Here is an 18,718-nt window from a genome sequence, read left to right as displayed (position 1 = left end):
TTCCCCTTATTTCATTTCATACTATCTAATGGTCCTTGGCCGGACGACTTACGATGCAAGACCCTGAAAATGAAAACTTATAGTTTCATTACACTTTTTTTGCTTTGCGACCAGACGTCCCTCTCAAGCAAGATTCATGATGTTTTTTACAGCTAACAAGTTCGTTCTGCCACTCCTTGTTTTAGTTAGGGCAGATCAAGTGAGCAGAAATAACTAGCCTGCACACACCATCCAATTTTGGTATTCCTAAGTCTACCGTTTACGTTCGAATGAGTATGCCAAGGGTATTGCATCACTTTTTCTTTTTTTCAAGGGGCTCTAGTGGGTATCAAGGAACTGCAGTTATTGAGAAAATGTATCAGTCGTGAAGATTTCTGGGTCAAAGCCTGCACAGTAATCCTTGCTCTGATCAGATTTTCTGGGGAAAATTGTAATGCTGAAGACATTACGCCTTCCTAATCTGAAACCGTTCCATAAATTATTATTATGTAAGACTTTCTTTACTAGAAATCTCCTTGAATGTAAAAAAATCAATTAGTTTTAATTCTGTTTCATTTCATATTCATATTCTAAAGGATTTTTTCTTCTTTTGCAGCTTGTGTGCAGCGCAAATGCTGGAAATAAACAAGAAGCCATCACAATTGGAGATGAAAAATCTACACTGCATGAACCACACGTCCAATCAAGTGATACCAGGGAAAACTACGGCAAAGGGTTAACCACTGGTGAAGCGTACCAACGCACCTCTACCGCCCAAGCCGAGGAAACTGTACGCTCAAGGACTGAGACTGAAGACCTTTCTATGGTCATACTTTGTAGTTCTAAAAACAAAACGATTCTCGTGAAGAAAGACTTCTTGTTTAATGATGCTGTTTTGGATCAGATTTGTGCAGAAGGAAAAGAAACAGTTCATGAAAACACTCAATATGATAATAGTGTAAACCCTAGATTATCTAGGGATAAACGAGATATTAATAATACGGACCCTCCTGTTAGTGACCCCAATTCCCAGGAAACAGAACTGCCCAAAGCAGAGCCCTGGGTATGGACAGGTCCTGTGCATCAGCAGAATCACGGCACGCCTACAAACAGACCCATATCTATAGGAAACATACTGGGTCAACGAATAGCAAATCACCACAGAACACAACCCTCCCGTGATTTAAATCTACCCGCGTCATCGACGCGGAATTCTCGGTTTCACCCCACGCCGAGTGCATCGCAGATGGATGACCACTTGCTCGATACGAAACTTAAGCAAGACAAAGTTTCGGCATTCAACGGCATTCCCAGGCAGTATCCTTTGGCTGATTCTTACTCAAGATATCCTGAGATCCCTTCTCGTCCTCAGCAAAACTATTACGCGCCCCCTCCTTTCCCGTCTCTTGGTGAAGCAGGAGCTAGCCTTCTTAGTCTACTGAATCCTCTAAATTTATTCAGGTCACCTGTACCGCCTCAGTTACCTATAGGCAACAACCAGCTACCCTACAATACCAACCACTTATCACCCACCACTAATCATTTATCCTACAATACCAATCACCTGAGACATATACCCAACCCTTTGAAGCCATCGTCTTACGATTTTCGTCAGCCAACCTGGTCTCAAGAGGAACATTCCAAGGGAGGTGATCCTTTTATAGAGACAGGAAAAATCAAGTATGAAATAATCAAAGACAACAAGAAACACGAGTATGGCCATGAGTTTATGAAGGACTCCCCACTCCGGGATGACATCTACGTGGGGAAAGATGGGAACTTGTACATCAGGGATGATAACACTGATGAAAATTCATATTCAAACTTTCAGGCCAGTTCATATGCCGGTGATGTTAATGACCTAGCATCTCCTATGCTGAAGGAGGATGTTAAAATCCACCATGGCAGATACGAGGAGGAGGGCATTGAGGACACTATATTTGACGAGCAGTATCAAGAACTACTGAAAAACCACAACATGGATGAACAAGACCCAGCAGATTACACTACACATTTTAAAGACTTCGTCAATGACCATCAAGATGATTATGATCTCAACAGTTTGGATTTCTATAATGACGATGACAAGTTTTCAAAAAATCAACAATCAAATAGTTTACGTGAAGTTCCGCTTGACTGGGTCCCTACGCCACCTGGTCGTATTAATTATCCAACATACTTCTACGTGCCTAGACCTGTAATTATGCCATCAGTGTACAGATCCAGGCTAAGACGCCCTTTACCGCCTAGAGTTGGGGGTCACCCAACACCTAATTTAAGACTAAATGGCTTTAATCCTCTGAGTTCATATCTCTTTCCATCCTCCATTTCTCGACCACTATCACAAGGATACGACGTGAGCGATTACCAGCGTCTATTGCTTAATGCCCAAAGAAAGTCCACAAATTACGAAGATCCCAGTGACAAGAGGACACAAAGCACCACCCCATCAGACACGAGAACGATGACAAACGCCCATGGCTTTTATCCTGGGAATGGATTCTTTGATGCCGATTTTCCCACGGTCTTCCAAATGGCACCATTTAAACAAAGCACAGATGGCCTATCTGCAGCATTACAACCAAACGGAACGCTTCAAATTGACATGAAAAATTCCACAATTACCTCTGTCCAATGAGAGAGAGAGAGAGAGAGAGAGAGAGAGAGAGAGAGAGAGAGAGAGAGAGAGAGAGAGAGAGAGAAAATACCTAAGGTAATGCTAGTGCCTGAACAGGTTTCTGCAATTCGTTAACAGAGTTAATTGTAATCACAATCGAGTGCCCAGTAGCACCTCAATCAGTCCCAGAGATGCTGTTTTAGTCATTCAAAACATAAACTGCGGACAAAGTTGAGAAGAGTTTTCTACAGAAAACTCACTGCTTGAGCTTGAGCTAAAATTCACCACACAAGTTTAACGGAGCCATTTCTTACTGCAAATTACTGTGACCGTGAGTCAAGACGGGTTTCAGTTAACATCACCCAAGCAATGACTGTGGCTAACTGCTGGCCTTGAGGCTACAGGTGGGAGTATTTTCGTCATGCTGACTAAGGGGCTTCAATGCACGGTTACGCGGACACAGCTAAAATTGGTGATTGATAATTGGCGAAGATGACTAATGATCTGACGTCATCACTCGGTGTAAATCACTGAACAAAGTTTCTGAAGACTTCAACAATCCAATGTGACATTTTCTTGCCTCAAAAAAGTGGTGAAAAGATCTGTAGGTTATATGCGTTACTTAAAATATATAGGCCTACTATTTGTCTGGCTCATCACTAAATAAGTAGCAACAAATGGAAATAGCTATAGTTAAATGTAATAATGCACGCGATTGCATCCAAAACTCTCAGTAAGATTTCCACGAAAATTTCACTCTATAGATTTTTTCATCTAGTGAAACAGAAAGAATTTGTGATTTTACTACTATGGGTATTATATTTTTATAGATCTAGAATAAGTTGTAATAATAATAAGAAAATAATTTTAGACTGTGTATCCTTTAATTTTCACCTTCAAACTAACTTTCAATAGCCGAAAAATAATTCGTTAAATTATGGTTTGTCAACTTCCTAAAACTATTGGCATCCAAGCAGAGAATTTCTACTTGCGCTCGAAACATTTGCCTCTCTCTCTCTCTCTCTCTCTCTCTCTCTCTCTCTCTCTCTCTCTCTCTCTCTCTCTCTCTAGAAGTGGTACGCAAGTGAAATTACAAGTCTACGATAAACACGAAACAATCAAGCAACCAATTTACTCTGAAGCGAAGGAAATAAACCACGTTTAAGATCCTCATTTTATGGTTATTAATCATCCTTCCAGAAACTGCTGATATCTCTCCTAATCACTAAAGTCATCACTGACTGTCCCGTTACCAATGTCTAGTCTGTTCCGGCTGTACAGACGTCTGTGAAACCTATAGACGCATGCTGATGCTAAATCACATTAGCTACAGCAATGCATTACTATGGGACGAGCCTAAGTCATAGTTTCTTAGATCCGTAACAATAATAATAATAATCTCATTAGACAGGACACCTAATTTCAGGTTTTCATTAGCAATACAGCGTTCCTGGTTAAATAACTGATGCCTAAAGATTTATTTTCTATTAAAAAACAAGCAATAATTCCGTCAAAACCTGGTTATAAAAACAATTCAATTATTGTTACATTTAGGTACATGGTATTAAATATTAGAGACCTAGAGTAAAATACAGCAGAATAATGGAGCTCGTTCAACCTGTATTAAATAAATTCCGCCATTTTTTAACTTGACATTGCGAACTTTGCCTAAATACTCGTTCTGCTTTGGATATTTAAATGATAGACCTGTCTCGGTTTCCTTAATAACTACCCGTCCCGGTTTCCTTAATAACTATCTGTCTCGGTTTCCTTATTAACTACCGGTCTCGGTTTCCTTATTAACTACCGGCCTCGGTTTCCTTACTAACTACCGGTCTCGGTTTCCTTACTAACTACCCGTCTCGGTTTCCTTACTAACTACCCGTCTCGGTTTCCTTATTAACAACCTGTCTCGGTTTCCTTATTAACAACTACCTGTCTCGGTTTCCTTATTAACAACTACCTACAGGTCTCGGTTTCCTTATTAACTACCTACAGGTCTCGGTTTCCATATCAACTACCGGTCTCGGTTTTCTTATTAAGTACCTGTCTCGGTTTCCTTATTAACTACCGGTCTCGGTTTCCTTACTAACTACCCGTCTCGGTTTCCTTACTAACTACCCGTCTCGGTTTCCTTACTAACTACCCGTCTCGGTTTCCTTATTAACAACTGCCTGTCTCGGTTTCCTTATTAACAACTACCTGTCTCGGTTTCCTAACTAACTACCTACAGGTCTCGGTTTCCTTATTAACAACTACCTGTCTCGGTTTCCTAACTAACTACCTACAGGTCTCGGTTTCCTTATTAAGTACCTGTCTCAGTTTCCTTATTAACTACCGGTCTCGGTTTCCTTACTAACTACCAGTCTCGGTTTCCTTACTAACTACCCGTCTCGGTTTCCTTATTAACAACTACCTGTCTCGGTTTCCTTATTAACAACTACCTGTCTCGGCTTCCTTATTAACTACCTACAGGTCTCGGTTTCCTTATTAACTACCTACAGGTCTCGGTTCCCTTATTAACTACCTGTCTCGGTTTCCTTATTAACAACTACCTATCTCGGTTTCCTTATTAACTACCTACAGGTCTCGGTTCCCTTATTAACTACCTGTCTCGGTTTCCTTATTAACAACTACCTGTCTCGGTTTCCTTATTAACTACCTACAGGTCTCGGTTTCCTTATTAACAACTACCTGTCTCGGTTTCCTTATTAACTACCTGTCTCGGTTTCCTTATTAACTAACAAGTCCAGGAAGTCACGTAGTTATAGTCGTGTCTTTGCAGTAGGTTCGTCACCAATCAGGCAAACTACAAACAATGGGGTTCAAGGAAAACTACTCACGCCTTTGGTTCTTCTACAATGGGCGTTGGTTTTTATGAGGGCTACTTCGGTAAAGGTGACACAATGGCAAATGAAGACTTCACCCTGACTCCCGGTTACAAGATTATCACTAATGATAAAATGTAATAAATAATATCTATAGGCCTATAACGGAAATAACACAGAACATTACCTGTACCCCCATGTGTCAATAACAAGGTCCTAAGCCACGTTTTGTTCAAGGGAAAGGGAAGTTTGAAGTGCCGATTGTCTAAGTGCAAATTACGATCTCAGCAAACCTGTGATGAGAAAATAATTAAAACAAAAATTACAATTAATTAATTCCCAAACACAAACTTTATACACACACAATATATATATTTATATATATACATATATATATATATATATATATATATATATATATATGTATATATATATCTTATACATATATGTGTGTATATATATATTTATATATATATATATATATATATATATATATATATATATATATATATATATATATATATATATATATATAATGTCACAACAGATATTTGCATAAAAAACACAATTATTTCCGCAAATTACAAACTTATGTCTACAAATATATTTTGTGGAATAATGAAGACAATGATTGGTTTTACAATTAGATCAAGATGGCCTCGTGCCAGAAAGGGCTCTTGATCGTACAGGCAGCCCTGAATAACAAAATTAGTGAAAATGGTTTTTGTTTATTCTTCTCTTTAATCTAATAAGTAAGCTGATCCATAGTAATTTGACGTCGCAATTTTAAGTTATTCTTATCCTTGACTAAACGGCAAGAGGGGTGAGTTAGAGAACAAATATGAGAACGATAATGGATTTGTTTTCCTGGCGAAGGATAATCATTTTTATCGACAGGAAAATCAAATCACGCCACCACAAGACAAATAATCTAACATGGTTTTCATTCAAAGTAGCCTTGAGTAAAACGAATGACTACTTGCACCCTGAAATTTGATTTTCTAGTTTCGGTTGACCTAGAATAGTTTTTATAATTTAATAGATATTATACTAGCGCTATCCTTGGCTTCTAATCACAAGGCTTCAATGTTTATCATGCCATTTTGATGAAAAGCATTTCACTCAAAACCATAACATTCTAGTATCTCTACAAGTACTGACAGGTATACCAAAATAATTTACAAAGAGGATAGCTACTGAAAGCGACACCTAGAGGAAGCCATACTTATATGAACCTGAAAACTGTCGTTCAATATCCAGCTACAGCATGATTCCTCGTATTACCAACGAGGAATGATTTGGGGTTTGCGTCAGCTGAAAATTGCAGGTCCTCACCATTATAAATGCAAAAAGAAACGAAAAACTTTAAAAATATGTAACTGCGATGGGAGCTACGCACTGTGAACCTTACAAAAATGGTACACCTGAGCATCAGTTGTTAGCATACTCTGGTATCATTCTTGGTTAAAAACAGTACGAAGTCATCCAGGAATTTACAAGAACTAGTATTGCACAGATGTAATTTCACATCAGATGTATGAACACTGTTGCTTTATCATAAGGGTTTCAAACAAATATACCAAAAGAATGGAGAGAAAGCTTTATTGTTCCTACCTATAAAGAGAAGGGTGACCTCCATGACTGTGCAAAGTACAGAGGAATAAAGCTAATGTCTCACACCATGAAAATCTGGGAAAGAATAGTGGATCAAATATTTGAGAAGAAACATATGTAGGTGAAGAGCAGTTTGCTTTTATGCCAGGAAGAGGAACAACAGATGCAGGGTTTGCACCCCGACAGATGATGGAAAAACACCGGGAAAAGCCAGGATCATCCAGTTCCCGGAGGAATCGGAGTCTTCGCCCAGCCCACCTTCAGGATATTACAAGGAATAGTGGAAAGTGTCCTGTTCCAAAGGAGGTGCCTTTCGATCGTATCGTCTTTGCAGTCCGCATCGTGGTTTAAAGTGAAGTCATTTTCGGTGTCATTTTTTTCTCTTATCTCGCGTCCTGGAAAACTGTCAGGCTGCTTCTGTTATTTTGGGAGGGGGGGGTGAAGCGGGGGAGGGAGAAGCGAATAAATTGACCATCTCCTTGGACAATAACTCAGTGCCAGATACAACATGTTTTCTTTTCGAAAGCTTCGTTACAGGAGAGCTGCAGTATCGGCCACTGCCTAATTTTTTTTTTTCATTTTTGGCAATAAAGACGCATTTTTCAGAAACTTCTTTTAATTCTCAAAAATTTCCCATTGAAAGACGTCAAAATAATAAATAAATATATATATATATGTATAGATAGATATATACAGTATATATATATATATATATATATATATATATATATATATATATATATATATATATATATATATATATATATATATATATATATATATATATATGGTTGATCTAAGTAGTAGCTCTGCGGCGGCGATTTCCTTCTAACTTGACTTTTTCTACAGTTTTTTGGTTGCTAATTATGGATTTATCTTCATTTTTTGTCGCACGAATGTAATTAACCTGTAATTAACCCCTGAAGTCCATCCAACAAGGGGTTTCCATACGCGATCTTCACAAGAGAGCACGGGTACGTCTGTTTGGAACGGTGCATTCCCGTCCGGCAAGTGCAATAACTTGTTAACGTATGGGTAACACCCCGGGCCAGTACTAAACGTGGCGAAGGAACATTCCATCCCCCCGATGCCAGTACTAAACACGGTGAAATGCATTTAACTCCCTCCCGTTGGCGAATGGCTCCGTCTCGTTTTTCCCCTCCAGAGGGCGCCTCCCCTACGTAAACATGTCCGTTCCATTTCTGTGTTCTCCCCCACACAAAACCCCTGAATTCCCACAGTCCCCCTTTACTGTTGAGTAGAGTTAGGGGGGTGCAAAATAACAGTTGGCCGACAACAAACAAACTCACCGCCAGTATCAGAAGCCCTAAAAGTGTAGAAAAAACTAGTTTCCAAGGTTAAAAACAGGCGCGGAGCTAGTACTTAGAATTACCATATATATATATATATATATATATATATATATATATATATATATATATATATATATATATATATATATAGATTAATAGATAGATAGAGGTTAGTTGTCAAAACCAGGGCTAAACATCATCGGCGAGAGAATGAGAGATAAGTCGTCCAGTATCAGAAGCCCTAAAAGTGTAGAAAATACTAGTTTCAAGGTTAAAAACAGGGGAGCTAGTACTTAGAATTACCATATATATATATATATATATATATATATATATATATATATATATATATATATATATATATATATATATATATATATATATTATATAGATTAATAGATAGATAGAGGTTAGTTGTCAAAACCAGGGCTAAACATCATCGGCGAGAGAATGAGAGATAAGTCGTCCAATCATGTGTACTTCATTTCAGTTCAGCAACCTTGAAAATGGGACGATTGTGAACCGGAATTTTTTTATTGAAATAAAGTACATACAAACGGCATGTCTGTCCTTCTCGCACTGCACACGTATATATACGATATATATATATATATATATATATATATATATATATATATATATATATATATATATATATATATATATATATATATATATATTATATATATATATATAATATATATATATATATATATATATATATATATATATATATATATATATATATGTATAACTGAATCACAAAAATATGGAACGTGATGACTATATATATAAATAAAGACAAAATCCATGAAGGAAGAGAAACAATGGAGTGCTCCATTGTTTCTCTTTCCTTCGTGGATTTTGTCTTTTATATATATATATATATATATATATATATATATATATATATATATATATATATATATATATATACATTATATATATATACAACATATATATATATATATAAATATATATATATATATATATATATATATCGTGGCGTAAGTTACCGAACGGGTGCTAAATTATCAAACCCCGAATTTTCATGCATAAGAGACCACGGGAAAAAATGCAAATATAATATCAATTACAAGGATTTCAAAATAATAGGCAAAGCTCCGAATGACCACCAACTGTCAATACTAGAATCTCTTTTTATTAAACAACTCGTTCCCCAATTAAATACTCAGTCCATGTCTATACCTCTCGTGAGTTTCCGTTGGAACCAAAACGGACCCTGAATGTCACTCAGCTTTTGCCTTCAGCACTATTTGGTATTCATTGTTCCTTTCTGTTATGTTTCTTTTTATACTTTTATGTAAAATTTCTTTTTTCTCGTTTTTAAAATCTGAGTCTATTTTTAATTCTGTTGTCTTTTTAATTTATAGCTTTGAAAATGGGACACATGGTCCTGAAACGTCAGCACAATAAAGTACATTGAAAGGAAATACAAGGAATTCTCCTTCTCCCCTAACTCGATGCTGTTCATCAGGTTTAAAGCAACCGCCTTCGACTTTGATATATATATTTATATATACGCTGTGAAGTGCCGTCGTCTTTTGCTGGTATATCGTTCTTGTTCAGAGTGTTTATGGCAGCGTTTCCTCTCTCAAGAGGCAAGGTGAAGATGGTAATAATTATCCTTTTTCCGTGAGTCTTAGGAGGGATTTCATTGTGTGTGGGAGGATTATGTTTAGATAAGAGATTATCATCTTCTGAGTGCTATACAGGCTTTAGTTTTCTGTAAATGAAAACTATTGTGCTGGCTTTGCCTGTCCATCCGCACTTTTTTCTGTCCGCACTCAGATCTTAATAACTACTGAGGCTAAAGGGCTACAAATGGGTATGTTGATCATCCACCCTCCAATAATCAACACACCAAATTGCAGCCCTCTAACCCCAGTAGTTTTCATTTTATTTAAGGTTAAAGTTAAGTCATAATCGTGCTTCTGGCAACTCTATGGGATAGGCCGCCACCGGGCCGTGGTTAAAGTTTCATGGGCCGCGGCTCATACTGCATTATACCGAGACCACCGAAATATAGATCTGTTTTCGGTGGCCTTGATTATACGCTGTAGCGTCTGTACGGAAAACTCGATTGCGCCGAAGAAACTTCGGCGCAGTTTTTTACTTGTTTTTCAGTGTATAAATAAGATCTGGATTACCTTCTAAACAACTGCTTTGTATTGAAAACATTAATTAATCTTTACGTCTATTTTATCAAGTTGCGCGTTTACCTCTGACATTTTATAACCTTTGTAGACACTAATGGAAAGTAAACAAGATAACTGTTAAAGTAAAAGTGTTGGCAGTCCATTACATTCGGTGGGTTTACTAAATATTCTTCCATTGTTTGCTAAAATTCACTTAGTAATTGATAAACATATTACTCCCTTCAAGAACTCGATATCTGTGATCGTTTCTGCTAATAACGCAGGCAATACATGTTTGTTTAAAGAGTAGTTTTACCAGCCGGCTTTAGAAAAAAAACTCTTCCAGTTAATCATTTTACATGTGAAATATATTTGTAAGTAAATTAGATTAGATTTCATTTAAGAGGCTGCAATGTTGTCAAAAGTACTTAAGTATCCAAAATCATATCGTTCCTTTTTTAGCAGTGTCGCATGTGCATATTTTTTTTTTTTTTAGTTATCGGTATCCACGGTGATTTTATTACTGGTAACAGCTTGACCGATCTACAAAATTTGGCAGGTGGCCATCATCTGATCCAAATTAGATCATAGGGTAGGTTTCAAACACGTACCCCTTCTCTTTGTAACTTATGTGATAACAGCTTGACCGATCTAGGCAAAATTTGGCAGGTGGCATCATTTGACCCAACTTAGATAATAGCGTAGGTTTCAAACCCGTGCCCCCTTTCCCTTCCCCCTCCCCTTTGTAACTTATGTGGTAAATAAACTGTACGGGTTTATCATACCTCATTTCATGTACTCGATGCCATATAAATATATTATTGAAATGCTGTACTTCCGCGATTAATAATTCTGTATCAAGGTTTGTGTTTTAGGTTTATTGGGGGTGCATTTAGGTTTAGTGGAGGTGTGTGTTTAGATTTAGTGGGGGGGGGTGTTTAGGTTTAGTGGGGTGTACTTAGGTTTAGTGTGGGTGTTTCAATTAAGTGGGGGTGTGTTTACGTTTAGTTGGGGGTAAATGGAACAGTCACCACAGTAATGTCTGGATAAAATGGACAGTCACCACAGTCATACCTGGAAAAAAGGGACAGTCACCACAGTAATACCTGGATAAAAGGGACAGACAGCACAGTACTACCTGGAGGAGAGTCACCACAGTAAAGTCAGGATAATGGACAGTCACCACAGTAATACCTGGATAAAAGGGACAGTCACCACAGTAATACCTGGATAAAAAGGTCAGGCAGCACAGTACTACCGGGAGGAGAGTCACTACGGTAATGTCTGGATAATGGACAGTCAACACAGTAATACCTGGATAAAAAGGTCAGGCAGCACAGTACTACCGGGAGGAGAGTCACTACGGTAATGTCTGGATAATGGACAGTCAACACAGTAATACCTGGATAAAAGGTCAGGCAGCACAGTACTACCGGGAGGAGAGTCACTACGGTAATGTCTGGATAATGGACAGTCAACACAGTAATACCTGGATAAAAAGGTCAGGTAGCACAGTACTACCGGGAGGAGAGTCACTACGGTAATGTCTGGATAATGGACAGTCAACACAGTAATACCTGGATAAAAAGGTCAGGTAGCACAGTACTACCGGGAGGAGAGTCACTACGGTAATGTCTGGATAATGGACAGTCAACACAGTAATACCTGGATAAAAAGGTCAGGCAGCACAGTACTACCGGGAGGAGAGTCACTACGGTAATGTCTGGATAATGGACAGTCAATACAGTAATACCTGGATAAAAAGGTCAGGCAGCACAGTACTACCGGGAGGAGAGTCACTACGGTAATGTCTGGATAATGGACAGTCAACACAGTAATACCTGGATAAAAAGGTCAGGTAGCACAGTACTACCGGGAGGAGAGTCACTACGGTAATGTCTGGATAATGGACAGTCAACACAGTAATACCTGGATAAAAGGTCAGGTAGCACAGTACTACCGGGAGGAGAGTCACTACGGTAATGTCTGGATAATGGACAGTCAACACAGTAATACCTGGATAAAAAGGTCAGGCAGCACAGTACTACCTGGAGGAGAGTCACCACAGTAATGTCTGGATAATGGACAGTCACCACAGTAATACCTGGATAAAAGGGACAGCCACCACAGTAATACCTGGATAAAAAGGTCAGGCGGCACAGTACTACCTGGAGGAGAGTCACCACAGTGATGTCTGGATAATGGACAGTCACCACAGTAATACCTGGATAAAAGGGACAGTCAGCACAGTAATACCTGGATAAAAAGGTCAGGCAGCATAGTAATACATGGATAAATGGGACGGTCACCACAGTAATGACTGGATAAATGGGACACTCATTACAGTAATACATGGATAAATGAGACAGTCAGAGCAGTAATATTTGGATAAAAGGGACAGTTAGAACAGTAATATCTGGATAAAAGGGACAGTCAGCACAAGGAGGTGCAGGAAAAATTTTGGAGCCCTTCTGAGTTTTCCTGGGCAGCGCCGGGTCGGTCAAATAATATATATATAATGTGTATATATATATAATACACACACACACACATATATATAAATATATATATATATTTAAACAGGAAATGGTGAATTCCGCGTTAAACCAATTTGTTACCTCCTTCATTCCCCTCACATCAAAATACTGAAACTCTGTCCCGGTCAGGTTTTCCCCGAGTCATTCAGTTTGCAGCTTTTCAAGAGGCTAGCGAGCCATCACCTGAGAAATACTGTTCCATAGCTTCCTTCCCTTCTTTTCTCCCTTTGCTTTCACAGAGCTGAGCTTTAATGTGGGCATAGTATTGCCTGTCTCAGTCTCTTAGCTTTAAAAAAATGAGTATCGGCTAGGTGCTTGCCTTGAGGCAGCGCTTGTAATTTAGAGGTTTCTCTGCTGTTTAAGCAATAACTATGAGATATATGTTTAACTATTTTTGGTTAATTAGGTGTTAGGTTACCTATGACCCTTCAATAGACAATAGGAAAGCATAATATACTAAACAACGCTCCTGAAACTTCTCCCGGGGACGAGATGCCAGTCTGCTGAATGGTCATTAGTAATATCATTTGCCTTTAAGATATTGGTAAGGATTATATCAAAAAGTGTTTATTTTAAATATTAGCAATTAATTTTTCCGTGAATCGTCACAGGACATTCTCGGGTTATTTTGCCCAACTCTTTTTTTGACATATACGACAGCTACAGTAGGTCCACAGGTTTATCATGTATATGAAGGAGAGTATTGATGACAGCAGTATTTAGCGGTGCCAGTAATGATAGTAATGGTGCAAGTGATACTGGTGATAGCAGCATTGATGATAATACTAATGACAGTGACAGTGACAGTAGCGTTAGTGATACTAGCAGTCATAATAGTTAATAACAGCAGTAGTTATATACTTTCCATTTGCATAAGACTTGGTAATAGTACTGATGGCTATTTTAGTGGTATTAGCTTATGTTTCACTGGTAGCGATGGTAGTGCTGTTGATAGTGTACGTCCTGTGTATAACAATTACCATTGCTAGTACTACTTTCATTATTACCACCTACTACTTAGATTTTGCCAGCCTTGTGCTGGCACGAGCTCTTGCTCTATAGCATCCCGTATATTACCACTTGATAAGAAGAATGTTGAATCCGCGAGACAAGCTAAGGTGTACATCCAAGGGACCAAACAAAACAGTAAAGTATTTATGTCCATTTTAGGTTTACAGCAAAATGATAAACTGCTGTAAAAATTTACATATGTTCATGTAACCTATCCAGTCTCTGTAAAAACAAGCATAGTTCCCTGAAAGTATCATTTTGAAAGTTTTTACCAAAGCAAAATATTTATATATCTTTCCAAGGGAAATTTGTAAGCAACAATTTCTAATATATTTGATAATTTACAAGAATTGACCAGAAAACTCATGCAAACACGTTTGTGAAATAATAATAATAATATATATATATATATATATATATATATATATATATATATATATATATATATATATATATATATATATATATTACACACACACACCTTATTCACTAATGGATGGCAATATTGTGTCTGTTCAAAGTAAAGCCAGGATGTCAGCACGCAGATACTTAGTAATGATTAGTGCACTCTCAACAGATTCTTGATGTACCTGAAATTACATGATTTTTAAAGCTTGTTTACTATTTTAAAGTTTATCAACGGAAGAGAGTTAATCTCTGTATGATTAGACCTAGTACTAGTTTTAGGATAGAGGCTACCTGTATTCAGAAGCTATAATATACTTTATATTTCACTTTAATGCATGCTAAATATTATTATTAATAATGTAAATTGCAACATGCAGAAGTTTGTTATTTCGTCAATAATTACCAATTGACTAATTTAAATACTCAACCTTGACTGGCGAGTCAGTACATAACTGGCATGCAATTATTTTTATATATATTCTAAATCAGATTTTGCAATACCTAGAAATAAATAGATTTCCTCAACTTGACCATACCAACGACAGAAGTATATTTCGTCTCTAGTTACGATTAGACCTATAGTGCAGCTATAGTCTGACCACGACGGCATGAGAATCTTGAGATTCGAACAAGGCCATATTAATTAATGTACACCATAACCTCCTCAATTTACTCGCGTTTATTTTCAAAGGACCCCTTTCAAGAAATCTTACTGTGTATTCTCACTCTCGCCCTACTTCTCTGCAGTTTTTCGTCTTGGCTGCAGCAATCACTAGGAAAAATCAGCTCTAATGGCATTGTTCGAATCTCTCTCATCCCATCGTAGACAGACTAGCTTTAGGACAGAGCCTAATTGCACCCAAAAGATACGTTACACATTTCATCCATGCTAAATTCCATTACTAATGTTATGGTCGTACAAAAAGCAAAAATGCTCGATATGATTTCGTTGTCAATCGCTAACGAGTGACTTTTCTCGGAACCGAATTGAACCAAGAAGTTTAACTGATATTTCACTAGAATTCACGCAAGCGCTACACGACTTGAAACCCAACATCTTATTCACAAAGTACCTGTTCAAATTTGAGACATCACGTAAACTTGTTCCATTATTAATGATGTTTCATAAAGGCTTATTAATGAATGTCGACTGCCTTACCTCACAGAGGTAGGATATCAGGGAAATTGGCCACAGACAACAAAGTTTCTGCCTCGTCAAATTTTCCGCCGCTCTCTCCAGGCAGTCAGTGAGTGATGGCCCAATTCCAAATGTAATTCATTCCATTCATAAATTTAGAAACAGTTAAAAAACTCAAATGCAAAATTTTGGTATAAAAATTCATTCTACAAGTGCTATTTTCCTTTCTTGCCATGTGAATATACGTGGCGGAAAAATTTTTCCGCCATTTCCGTCTTGATAAAATACGCCGCTTCCGTGTCCTAATACGCTTCACAATAACATGTTTAAAAGACGAGACTTATTGACACGACTGGTTAATACCTACAGTCCTACTTATTACTAAGCATTTCATAATAACGAGCTAGATTTTTCTTACTCTATATTATGTGCCACATAAAGATGCAAGGTTCACAACGAGGTCAACAGACTCAATGGAGCGAGTTGCGCATAAAAGTAATCTAAAAATCCATAGGTAAGCAGGTGGACCTGGTACACAATACAAGCTTTAAATAAGTATTAAAAAAAAGTTAGCTACCCCACTATACAAGCATTAAGAAGGAATTTTTTCCTGAAACTAAGAAGGGGGAAAGAGCATTCAATCACGCACTTTGTGTCCTTTAACACCTGCCCGACATACCTCTAAAATAAATAAAAATCGTTGTGTGCGACAACCAAGGAGCCTTAATAGACAGTCGAGACTGGAAGACCTAAGATTAGGGATAGCCTACTCTATACGGGCACCGCTCAGCTTAGAACAATTAAACGTGTCACCCAAGATGACCGAGCTGCCATGAATAGCATTACAGATGCTTCCATCTTAAACCTAACATAATTTGATAGGAGCTTATTACTAACAACTACCCTTAAACCAACAAAACGATGGAGAAAGAAAATCATACACATCTAAACATCAAAATCAGAAGTCATGCGCGTTGCTTACACTTATCTCTGGCCCACAGTCACCACAAAGTGAAATACAAATAATCTAATATTTTAAGAAAATTTTGCGAAGTTGTTGACTAGGTAATAACATTTTAGGATCAACAGCACTCGAGGGAAAACAAATTTATGAAATTTTAGGAAATCCGATGTCAAGGAAACGAATTATGGCGGTCAAATTTGTCGGAAAATGGGGAGCACCTCACACTTGTGTTCAAAATCAAGCAATAGTTGCCCGGTACGACAAAGTAGTCTTCTAGTAGTGGGCGGTGACACTCTGGAGGTTAATATCTACTGAATATCATACTCTATAGAGTAAATTTTCATATAAAACCAACTAAAAAATCTTACGAGCGAGAGGGAGACACATCAGTCGCCTGACGGTAGAGTAATAAATAATGTACACAAGGAATTTTCGTAATCTTACTTTAAGCAAAGCTCTGCTTTAAGTTGGTGTCTTTGTTCATTTCTGGTTCCCCACTCCACCGAAGGCACTTGGTATGACTTGCAAATTCAATTATTATATACAAAGTTGCTGGGAAACACTTATATCAAAGAGCTATGATGGGAACTGAATCCACTGTACGAGCATTACAGGAACCAAAATGGCTGCCAAAATAAATATGGTTTATAATAGGCTAGGCTAAGTATATTTCCCATATGGTTGAGAAAAATCAATTCTTTTACAGACGTCGTTAACCTTTATACAGTAGCCTATGTAGGAACTGAGTGCAGAGCGTACTATCCTGCTGCATGTTGGGAACTTGAGAGAGTTAATGTTCTTTTCAATTACCTCTGAAGACCTTCCAGATACTGCCCTCAGTTGAACAGTTCTAATGGCTTGACATTCTACATCTTTCACAATTCTTTTTTTTTTTTTTTTTCAAATCAGTAACGTTTTCTGCTATTTTTCAATCTTGTAAGATGGTTGATTGGCTCTTGTTGAAATGAGTTGCATTTTTATTTGGATTTACATTCAGTTCTTAAATTCCAAGGAGTTTAACCGTGGTCTCGGTTTAACCCTCCATTTCCCCACCGTCCGCATCCCCCCATCCAGTGCAAGGTCTTTCTATATCCAAGGTCTTTAAAACTTACAGGATAAGTCTTCAGCTTTTTAATTACTAATTGTAATGTTTTGCTATTTTAGTAATTTGTTTACTGTTTATTGTGTATTTAGCCAGAGCTTTTACCGTTGGCACCCAAATGTCTTTACGTTATTATCTCTTGATGTTCTAGACCGAATTTTATGTTTCAGTAATTATAAACTTTCAACATGGTCTGGGTCTTGATAATACGTGGGAATAATTTCTAGCCTGGCTTGCATCGTTGAATGCTGTAAGGCATTTTTATTAACTTATATTAATTAATCACTTTACCTAACAATTTTTACCTGTGCAAATGAAGGTTTTCTCTAGTTCTTATTGTTGGAAAAAATATTAACTATGGCTGTGTTTTCTGCCTTCGAAACCTTCAATGGCTTCAACCTTTTAATAATGTACTTGACCTGTTTTCATTTATTATTGTTTTATTTATCATTTTAATATTTCAAGACTGGTTCCACTGCATTTAATTAAATCGTCAACTATTGATTCCTTATCAAAGTTTAACTTCATGCATTAGTTTTTATGCATCTTAACTCCTGTCTAGTTATCTTTGGTTAGCAAAAACTAATGTCTGGCTCTTCACAAAATCAGATCTTTGAAGACATATTTTTTTATCCATATCCTTTCTACCTAGCTGTCCAACTTCTGTAACTTCTTACTCCAGCTTCCACTTCTCACTTGACGACTACTGCTTTAGTAAGGGCTATGGGACTCACGTGGTCCTTTTAGGTCATTTATAACAAATAAATAAAATATGTCCACTCTTTCCATTCAAGGGCACAGTCTTTCTGGATTCTGGTCTAGTTTAGGTCTTCTACATGCAATTTTTCCATGAATTTTTGGGCCCTCCTTCTGGTCTTTGTCTTGCTACTTCCAGATTTACTTATATAATTGTTACCCATGTCCATTCCAAAATTAATTCTCTAGCCACTGAAGATCTGTTCACTTCATCATTCATCTTATGATCTTCCTACCTAACCTGTCTTTGGCAGTGAACATTAGCATTTTTTAGCAACAGTTCTTAAAAAAT

General features: G+C 37.4%; 2 protein-coding genes across 5 annotated transcripts in view; one reads left to right on the top strand and one right to left on the bottom strand.

The window, feature by feature from the left end:
- Window positions 1-3,466, top strand: part of LOC136843352 (uncharacterized) — a 31,770-nt gene extending 28,304 nt beyond the window's left edge. The window contains exon 3 of the mRNA XM_067111657.1: window positions 596-3,466. Within this exon, the coding sequence (XP_066967758.1) occupies window positions 596-2,617 (2,022 nt within the window). The 3' untranslated portion in view covers window positions 2,618-3,466. The remainder of the gene's footprint in view (window positions 1-595) is intronic.
- The window catches only part of Fic (FIC domain protein adenylyltransferase), a 92,082-nt gene extending 74,678 nt beyond the window's left edge, over window positions 1-17,404 (bottom strand). For 2 of the 4 annotated variants that reach the window (XM_067111698.1, XM_067111699.1), the window contains exons 1-3: window positions 16,937-16,988; window positions 14,540-14,648; window positions 5,612-5,717 (exon numbers count right to left, since the gene is read on the bottom strand). The gene's annotated coding sequence lies outside the window, so the exon portion shown is untranslated. Of the gene's footprint in view, window positions 1-5,611; window positions 5,718-14,539; window positions 14,649-16,936; window positions 16,989-17,012 lie in introns of those variants that run through there. The other 2 variants (XM_067111697.1, XM_067111700.1) reach the window with 2 other exon arrangements.
- Window positions 17,405-18,718: the final 1,314 nt, after the last annotated feature.

The sequence above is a fragment of the Macrobrachium rosenbergii genome, chromosome 11, assembly GCF_040412425.1.
Source record: "Macrobrachium rosenbergii isolate ZJJX-2024 chromosome 11, ASM4041242v1, whole genome shotgun sequence".
Classification (NCBI taxonomy): domain Eukaryota; kingdom Metazoa; phylum Arthropoda; class Malacostraca; order Decapoda; family Palaemonidae; genus Macrobrachium; species Macrobrachium rosenbergii.
Note: the sequence above shows the minus strand (reverse complement) of the source record. Positions and strands in the feature narration are given on the sequence as shown.